General features: G+C 40.7%; 1 protein-coding gene across 2 annotated transcripts; it reads right to left on the bottom strand.

The window, feature by feature from the left end:
• Positions 1 to 342: 342 nt before the first annotated feature.
• dazl (deleted in azoospermia-like) lies at positions 343 to 8,998 on the bottom strand. Of its 2 annotated transcripts, none has more exons than XM_079523453.1 (9): positions 8,862 to 8,998; positions 7,604 to 7,711; positions 7,025 to 7,116; positions 6,856 to 6,907; positions 6,684 to 6,750; positions 5,832 to 5,977; positions 4,204 to 4,296; positions 3,069 to 3,140; positions 343 to 2,161 (listed from the first exon to the last, which is right to left on the bottom strand). In XM_079523453.1, exons 1-9 carry the CDS (start codon positions 8,862 to 8,864, stop codon positions 2,117 to 2,119), a joined length of 678 nt encoding a protein of 225 aa, XP_079379579.1. In that variant the 5' UTR covers positions 8,865 to 8,998; the 3' UTR covers positions 343 to 2,116. The 2 variants fall into 2 exon arrangements, with proteins under 2 accessions (XP_079379579.1, XP_079379580.1); XM_079523454.1 differs by having other exon boundaries at positions 5,832 to 5,971.
• Positions 8,999 to 10,041: the final 1,043 nt, after the last annotated feature.

Here is a 10,041-nt window from a genome sequence, read left to right as displayed (position 1 = left end):
GCCCACACATAAGACACTGTCTAACTTCTATGCAAATTAACATAGAATTTATTGGGGCAAGATATTCCTTCTCACAGATGGTCATACCTAGTTTTTTTCTCTCCTTTCTGCAGAAATGGAAATAAAGTACAAGAGCCAGGTTTACAACCTACTCAGTGTAGAGATAACATGCATATAGCCTACCTGTATATAATAGACCCAAACAAGTCTGGTTTTTAAAATTGTCATATTGAAACAAGAGAAGGCAAAGCAGCATGGACAATGGACATGCCTCTAGATATCCCATGACATAATAAAAGCCACAAGAAAACGCCTCATTCACAAATGGAACACTGCACAAGGTTGAAATTGAACATTTTTTTTCCATTTAATTTCCAATGTTAAACACTTTTAAACAGTGAGAGGACACAGTGTGTCCGACACACCATTGGTGTGATCTTCTCTGAATGAACAAAGTGATATGAACAACAACATAGTCTCAACTAGAACCATTATAGACCAGTAAGGGAACCCTGAAGTCTGATGTATAGTAAATACACCATTTAATACGTCGGACAAAACTAGCCTCAAGCAAGATGCTGTTGCGATCTGGAGTTGCAATACAAACCCTTGACAGCCCATTCATCCAAACAGAAAGGTCTGATCTGATCGTATTAAACAATGTTAAACTCACCAACATTGCAGTTGTACAGACAGTTTGGATAATCCTCTTTGTATCTGCCAAGTTTTTGTTTCATAAAAATCCACCGTAGTCATGTTATGTGCTACTTTCTGTCAATTGCAGGAGATTCTTTTTCAAGTGTTCGAGTACCACCTTAGTTTAGAAATTGCACGTGAATGCAGGAGGCAGCATGATGTTACGTTATTTAAAACGATTGCTTCCAAACTCTGACACATAAGAAAAAGAATCACCTGCACAGAATGTATTGACAGGAAGTAGCACATAACATGTCTACGGTGGATTTTTATGAAACAAAAACTTGGCAGATACAAAGACAATACTCTTAACCTTAATGTACAGCCGCAATGTTGGTGAGTTTAATACAATCAGATCAGACTTTTCTGTTTGGCTGTATGGGCTGTCAAGCGTTGGTGTTACAACTCTACATAGATAGCACATATAGAATCCAAAACTTGTTTGCGGCTAGGACAAAGCATGAATTCAACTGTTTACATTTTCACAGTAAATTTATAAGGTAAAATGTAGACTCAAGTGCAAATATAATTGTCAACCTTAACAGTAAAATGCTCATAAAACCATGGTGACAAAAAAAAAACAAAGTGCAAAACATTTGAAACAAAAACATGTGTGAAAACAAACAAATGAGAAACAAGAACTTTTCTTATTTTTTTTCCCCCTCCCGGAACAAATGTAGGCAATATAGGTTAATTATATAACCTATTAACATGTTCTATAGCTAGAACATAATACGTACTTCTCAGTACTTCATAGGGGCACACTAGTCCATTAGGTCAAATTATGTCTAAAAGGTTACAGCCAATAGGTACAGTGATTTACCTCAAGTGTGACCTAATACATTCTTCCTTCGGTAGGAGAAGCACCATCAGTGCATTGTGAAATACTATTTGGTATTGCATAAATTTGACCAAGATTTGACAGTTGATCAGTTTGACACTGACGGCTAAAAGGCTTAAGGTGCCATCACGGCATCACTACTACAGTAAATAATTCTATTTACAATACAGAGACCTCTTGCAGAGGACAGAAAAAAACAAAGAAAGACCCACATTTAAAAGAATTCCAAGATCAGTGCATTGTAAAATACTATTTGGTATTGCATACATTTGACCAAGATTTGGCAGTTGATCAGTTTGACACTGACGGCAAAAAGGCTTAAGATTCCATCACAGCATCACTACTACAGTAATAATTAATGATTCTATTTACATACAGAGAGCTCTTGCAGAGGACAGGAAAAAAAAACCAAGAAAGACCCACATTTAAAAGATTTCCAACATAAATAATAAAACATACCCCAGCAATGACAATAAAAACAATAAGTTGAAAAAGAAAAGTGCCACTGAGGTGGTGGATAACAGGACAGCATGGACTGAGCCAGTACTCTACCTGGCAGAGTGGTCAGTGATCTATGGACTACAGCAGAGTCAGCACAGTCTGGACTCCACAGTCTGCATAGTTCTGCAAAACAACATAAAATGAGGGTGTCAAAAACAAACAAAAAACTGACAATTCAAATATGTTGTTTCGAGCTCAATGTCTCTCAACTGTTAGGGTTGGGACTTAAGTCAGTTGCAGATTTATCCGACTGAATTTAAATATTGTGTTATGAAATATTGCAGAAGCCTGGCTGAGTTTATGGTCAATGCAAAAATGGCCGGGTGTGAAACCATTTGAAATGCTCTGCTCCAGGGAACACAAGGACAGTACATACTTATAGTCAACCATTGCCATCTAGTGGCCATGCCATGAGCAATGCAGGCTAAAGGCAGTTGATATTTGGAGCACAAATGGAGTAAAAATGTGAACTAACTTTCAACTGTGTTTTGAAGTACTGATCACACACCTGAATACAAGACACTTGAATTACACTATGAGAGTTTAATCAATGTTTGACATAGTTTTGTAGTTGTTATTCTTGGACAATTGACAACTACTATTATTTTCTTCGTTTTTGGATTCCTCATTCATCACCACCATTCACAAATGTTATGGAGATTGGGGCATTTCACGGCTGCAGTGGGGAAAGCAGTACTGCGGCCAAAAATGTAATTTCTGTTTTATTTGGGCTTATCAGAGTACTGTAGGACTACTCTGTATGAAATAATGAACAAGTTATGTCCATGCAAGTGCTGGGCGGGTGCAGATCTACAGTGTGTATACACACACACACACTGTAGATCTGACAGAAGATATTAATTTGAGTGGATGGCTCATTGTGTATATGAAACAAGCTGATTTGGCTGACATCCGAGCCAATCCACGCATCTCTACGGCATAGGCAAAACTCGCAAAATTGCACTTGGATACTGCCCAAACTTGCGTCACTTCTGGGATTACTACTGTTAGCCACGTAGTGAAGAGTTACCTGATTGATGAGCCGTGGCGGTGTCCTCTGTTCTGCTGGCCAGTGAGGTGCAGAATACTGTGGGGGAGAATACTGTGGGGGAGGGAGTCTAAGGTCAGACAGATAAAAACACACTGACACAGAATTATTTGACATGCTTATATGTGCACAGGGAGGGGGCACTGGGTGGATGAGTAGATTTATACAGTATGAACCTCTTCTGCAAAGAGATTTGAGTGTGATGCCCTAGGGGGACCACAATCAACTAAATATATACCGTAGTCTATATATACACATTCTAGGGCAGGGGTTCTTAAAACCTTTTCATTCTAAGGACCCCCTGAAAAAATAAATAAAAGGGAGGCTCCGCATACTCAAATCTGTGCACAATCATTTATTGCAAGCTTTCGGTCTATTGACCTTCTTCAGGCATCCCCAGTTTCAATCATTTAGCTTAAGGAACCTCTGGAGCCCTCTCAAGGACTCCTTAACCAGTGGTCTCTCTCCTGCAAGACCAGGAGATCAGCTAGGATCTATGAGTGTGTGTGACAGTGACCAAATGCCTGCATGATAGAAAGGGGTAAGATCCTGCAAAGTCAGGACCTTGCCAGGAGGCTTTAGGTTAAGGATGGGAGTATGAATTCAGATTGATTGTTCCATTCAAATTGAACTGCCAATGGAAATCTGTCAAGGGTCCGGATGTAGTCCAATCTAAGCACAATGCTTTGAAACCCAATCATATCCCAACCCCAACATGAAAGACTGCCCCAAAGACTTTATTACTAGCGCAAGCAGAGCGTGCAAGTACTGCGATCGGCTGGGTAAAGTGGGTATGTATGTCAGTGTCCACTCTTGTTTATGGTTACAACAGCCAATGAGGGACCACCATTCTTGGTGACGTAACTTTTCTTTCCCCTTTTCTTGGTGACGCAACTAAGGTACGTTTCAAGGTTGGTATGAGGTCAATAACATGGCCTACTTGTGTGCAGTTGCATTTGGCATCTTGACAGTTGGCATCTTGAGAGAGAGCATTTCTAGTTAGTTCTGCAATCATTTGTTAACTCTTTTTTTCCTCCCAGTTTTAGCAACAAAAGCAGGTAGACTGCTTTTGTGTGTGTGTGTGTGTGTGTGTGTGTGTGTGTGTGTGTGTGTGTACCTGGAGGTTGTAGGTGTCTTGTGCATAGCTCGGCGCATAGCTCATGGGCATCTGTGGGATCATGACCCCAGGAAGGCTGGAGTAGGAGTAGGGCTGTGGAAAGGAGAAACATATAAACATCTCGGTGTGGGAATCGAGCAGTGCTTTATGTAGCGAGCAGATGTTGGGAGATCACAGCAACCACCTCCCATCCATCATCTTTCAGAGGACTAGGGGTCAGCGATAATGGAGAGGAAAAAAAACCCACTTGGCTGTTTTTATAGTAGAGGAATGCAAACCATGTTCTCTGAATAACACCAATCCCACAAATGCACTGTTCAGTTAGAAGAGTACATGTGAAAATCCTAAAACGGGAAGTTATACTACATAAAACGATTAGAAGAATGCAATAACGAGATGACATGTAACGCAGTATTAGCTAAGCTGTGGTTTAGAAAAACCAGAGCTTTGCGGGAAGTTTACATGTTTGGGTCAATACCAAATCCAAAGTGAAGTGTGAGTGGACTGGAGTATACCATTCTGTGTGGGGCACTGTTTAAATAAAAATAGACCTTTTTCACAGCAGCCATATTGACATACTGTAAATACATAGTTGTGAAATGCTACTTCCCGTTACCAATGATAATAACAGTTCTATTCCTTTTGATGGAGCAGAGCCTCCACAGCACAGTAAAGAATATTATTACTCCTTTTGTTTTTCATCTATATGTATGTAAGAAGAGCTTATTCACTGATCTGTCAAAAGCAAATACAGAGCATATGGTTATGGGTGTTTTGTGTCCCAATCAAACCAAGATTGAACCAGGGCCAAACATCTCATTAAAACAGCTGTAATATTACTAAAATGTTTAATAATGATGAATGATTAGACAACAGGCAAATTCACATCTTGGCCCAAAAGTCTCCCTAAATATTTTCACCTGAATGATCTATTCTCTTTGTGCGGGCAGAGCCATTGTATTTCGGTGAAGAATATTTGTACCCATCTTGGTGGCAGAACTAGTACATTTGGTTCGAATTGCAGCATCATTTGAACTTTGTCCCAATTTGGACGCTGATCATTAAACAGATTCCACTGAAATTTAACTTTTAAACATTCACATCTGAGATCATCAACATGCACATTTTCACATCTGAGAACATCAACATGACCATTACATGAAATGTCTTGAAATCTAGACCACCCCTTTACAAAATAGAAAATGTGCCCGACAGGGCAGATCAAGGTGGCAAAAAATGTGTTGCAGTGTCCCAGGCTACGTCCCCTTTTGGCCAATATTATGTAACGTCATGATTTAATTTGTTTGTTTTGGGCCCTTGATGTTTTTTTTGGTAGTAGTTAGTGGTACATGCATCATTGTGACAGGTTATGACCCCTTTTGGCATTTTTTTGGGTGAAAAGCTTCGTTGGCCCAGGACCAACCGTTTCATCAATGTATGTGCAAATCCACAGCACAGATAGTTTGTCATGGACAGGCAGTTTTAGCTTATTAATCATACTGTATATTGCCAAGGTGTCACCCACATGCCCAGATTCACCTCACCTAGTCTCTCTATCCAAATATTAATTGTAAGCTTATCAATTAGAGATGTTACTTAGGGCGTGCCGAGTGTATGGTGTGTAGTACCTGACTGTATGGGCTGCCATCACCGACCATAGGTGAGGGTGGAGCCATGCCTCCTCCCATAGGAGAGCAGCAGCTGCAGTAGATGTACTGGGGTGGGCTCATCCAAGCAGGCCGGCGAAACAGACGTGCCTGCATGGACCCTGAACCTGGTGGCAAAGCAGGACAAATGGAATATAGATACATAGATTTTGCAAAATACTGCATATAATACCGTCTTGATTACCAATGCTGTGCCCTCTTTTCTTTCTTTTAGTATTTGAATTTTTAACCGTTTGTCATTTTCATTTTCTTCCCTATTTTTAGATACCGCCAGTTACCCCTGTGTGTGCGTGTACTGTGGTCCCTGTCGCTGCAAATGTTGGGAGTGTAAGGAGGGAGAGTCTAGACAACAACGTCTCCTCCAATACACACGGGAGTCCCCAGCCGCTTCCTTTCACCTGAAAGTGAGGTTTTTCACCGGGAAAGTATATTGCGTGCAGAGAGAATCACACCATTTTCCCCAGTTCCCCTCCCCACTCAAGAGTTACCCTGAACGACCAGTAGGAGTTAGTGCAGTGCCGTGAAAAGGACACAATTCCCTACTGGCTTTCCTCCCATGAACACACATGGGATGGATGGGGTGTCTGTTGAAGAGTCCAGCCAAGCCAGGAATAATGAATAATAAAGCTTCATCTTAAGACATATGCTTAAATCTGAAATCATGCAAATAAGCCTGCGGAAAACAGACAATATGCATGCTCAGTGTTAAAATATACAGGTTTGCAAGACAAATTATGCTGTCGACCTTAATATAAAATGCCAAATTGTTTGGGGAAGATCAAATAAAAAGACTGATTTCAGTAGTGTACATACGAGTGGGCCTCTCTTTCATGATGGCAGGGCCCAGCTTGAGTGTCTTCCCATTAAAATTAACCGGTTGCTGTGGTAAAGAGGACACAGAGGTGGCGTTAGAACTTGGAACATACACATGTATAAACAAATCAAACAAACTCCAGAGTGATACTGTAAGTAATACTTAACTTACATCAACAATAGATGGGATGTCGACCTCTTCGTCAAAATACACGAATCCATATCTTGAGAAAGAGACCAACAATTAGTTTTCAAAATACCAACAATTTGACATCAGTGCGTTAAAAAAAAAGAATGAATACAGCCCCAATTCTTTGGCACATGTAAAATGTAACGCTCACCCTTTGCAGAGCCCTCCTCGGTAAGTGATAAGTTTCACCTCCCGGATCAGGCCGAACTTTTTGAAGAAGTCATAGATTTCACGTTCTTCCGCCTGACAAATAAAAATACATTATAAGCAGGTTAACTGAAGGCAGCCAAAACCTGTAGTTGAACTGTCAAACTTGTCTTTTTAAGTATCATGAAGCGACCTTCATGCATCGCCCTAAAGCCGATCTACAAACTTGTGACATGTCGTGAGCTTGTAGATCGACAATTTTCTGCAAAGAAATTTGCTACAGATGGGGGGGGGGGGGGGGGGGAAACCACAATAAACTAAATATTATATACCGTAGTCTATATATACTCAAATACTGTAGCATCTACACATGTGTAATTATCCCATCATTAGGAACTTAGGAAGCAAACATTTTAGAGAACAGCAAGAGCACAAATTTAATCCCTAAAACTATTCAGTTTATCCTGTTGAAGTGCCCTTGATTAAGACATCTAGAGCCACCTCTGCTGTTATGTTCAAATCTTCAGCATATCTACATAACTCAAATGTAATGAACAACACACACACACGGTCACCATCTCACCTGCATGTCAATCCCTCCAACAAAAAGGGTGTTGGGGGTGCGCTTGCCCTCAGGTAGAATAAAGCCATTGGGCATCATCTTCCTTGAAGGATATTTCTGAACACGACTCTGGATTAGGAAGTCGTTAAAATAAGAACAATTAATAATAATAACAACAAAAACTTAATTAAGTGAGTCAAGTGACTCTTGCCAAAAAGAAAAGAGCAACATTAGCAAAATAACATTCAAGGGCATATCCCTATATTGTCACAATGTCAGCCAACAAAGTTCAAACTTTGTTGGCTGACAGCTCACAGGCATTACATCTGAAGGGGAATACTATTTCTATCCATATACTGTAGCCTCTAGTCTACACTTAATTTATTCTTATCTAATAGAACTGAACTGAACCTGCCATTTCCTAAAACAGTGGTTCTCAACCAGTGGTCCGGGGACCACCCGTGGTCCTTGAGGGGGTTCCAGGTGGTCCCCGACTCCCCTAGCCTGGCGCGGGCAGACTCATAGCGAGGGTTCACTGAGGTTTCCTCCCCGCATATTGATGGAAGAATCTTCAGTGAATCCCCGCTAATGCTATGAGGCTGGCCAAGCCAGGCTACGACTCCCCAGCCACGAAAAGAGTGTGTGTGTGTGCGACAAGCAAAACCGTCACCTAATTCCGGCGTGTCCACAACAAAATGAGGTTGGAAAATCGAGTTAAGTCTGATTTCTTAACTTTGAGAACCTTGATCACAAAATATGATCACAAATCGGTCAAATAAGATGCATTTGGAGTTGCATTTCCCAACAACGCTTATTTTGCCCGCGTTTTTTGCACGATTTATAATCCATAGTACGGGCGGTGTTGCTCGCCCAAAATAGCAGATCTACAAGATCACAGTGGGCCTGGACGCAACGTGTTGTACGGCTTGTAGATCTGACACTTCTGGTGGGCGACACGTACCCTCGTACGAACGAAACATAAATCATCGGGCCTGCATGTTTCATCAGGATCAGGCCCGCTTGATCTGACCAAACAAAACCATAAAGCGGCAAAATTTCACCTTAATACATGACCGAACAGGTGTTTTAAAACGTTATGGCATCTTACATGCAACTACAGTAAGTAAGCTCAAAAGTTATCGCGTCTACGCCCTCTCAGTACTCTCTAAACGTGCCAAATAAATAATCGACCGACCGACCGTCATCTATCATCAATCGATCGTGATCGCGCATGTTGTGTGATCAGTGTAAAAGTATTAAAAGTGTGTCACTCACTCACCATTCTTATTTTAAAATTGATTAAAACACAATAAATAAAAGAAGACACTGCTGCTGCAACACGGCCTCTACTCGATCTGACCCCTGAACTGAGTTGAACTGATTACTGAATGATGATGGACACGCCCATAGCGTGATGATGATGCTAGTCTGCACCTGCACAGCATGGGAAACTTTTAGACCACAGAACAGATACGTGAGGTATCGCTTATTTATTGTTAATAAAAGTGTCTGTAGTCAAATAAAACTAAAAAAACAAAACTATAAATACATCATCATATATAATATCATTTTATTTGTAATAAATTGGAGTGTGGTGGTGACTGGGGGGGTGGTCAATGTAGGGCTTAACAGATCTTCCATCTGGCATGCTTGTCATTGTATATATTTTTTCCCTTCCTTCCTTCCTTCCTTCCTTCCTTCCTGTTTCAAACGTAGTCCTGCTACACCTGTGTTTTCAATTTGTCTGATTGGTGTTGAACAGTTGTTTTCAACCAGCGGTCCGGGGACCAACAGTGGTCCTTGAGAGGGTATACGTGGCCCCCAGCTAAATTCTGGAAAGTTGGTAACCAAATGGACCTTTATAGATCTTTAACTCTTGAGAGTGTAAAATGAAACGCGTGTTAAACATCTGCATTACTTATAATTTACAAGAAGTCTACCTAGACAATTAGAGAAGAATTGTTATTTTGATCAACGTTTGCCTATATGGCTCTGGAATTTGTAAAATCTTATCCAACGACACCAACATATTCTTTAGTTTTGGGTCTGCGAGGCTAAATCTCATGGTGGTCCGTGGCTCAAATGCCGAACAAATAATGGGCCTCGAAATGAAAAATGTTGAAAAGCACTGGTGTAGAACATATGCTAATCAGACAAATTGTGTTGGTGCCCAACATGTCAGGTGTAGGACTATAGGAATACATTTGAAACTCATGAATAAACTCAAATCAGTCCCTGCTTCGCTCAAGTTCAACTATACTCTTTACTGCTACTATGTAGTATGTATAGGCCAGTGTTGTTTTTCAACCAGTGGTCCTTGAGGGAGTTCCAGGTGGTCCCCAGCTAAATGATGGAGTTGGTAACCAACTGGACCTTTATAGATCTTTAACTTTTGAGTGTAAAATGAAACCAAATGTGGTCCATTTGGTTTCATTGTACGTGTTCAAGAGTTAAATTAT

Source organism: Electrona antarctica (assembly GCF_951216825.1).
Source record: "Electrona antarctica genome assembly, chromosome: 15".
NCBI classification, from domain to species: domain Eukaryota; kingdom Metazoa; phylum Chordata; class Actinopteri; order Myctophiformes; family Myctophidae; genus Electrona; species Electrona antarctica.
Note: the sequence above shows the minus strand (reverse complement) of the source record. Positions and strands in the feature narration are given on the sequence as shown.

Excerpts from the sequence above, each read along its gene's own strand:
- dazl (XM_079523453.1), bottom strand. Across the intron at positions 6,908-7,024 it reads CGAGGAGGGCTCTGCAAAGG|ATATGGATTCGTGTATTTTG; the intron begins GTGAGCGTTACA and ends CTCTTTCTCAAG. Across the intron at positions 6,751-6,855 it reads ACATCCCATCTATTGTTGAT|CAACCGGTTAATTTTAATGG; the intron begins GTAAGTTAAGTA and ends TCTTTACCACAG.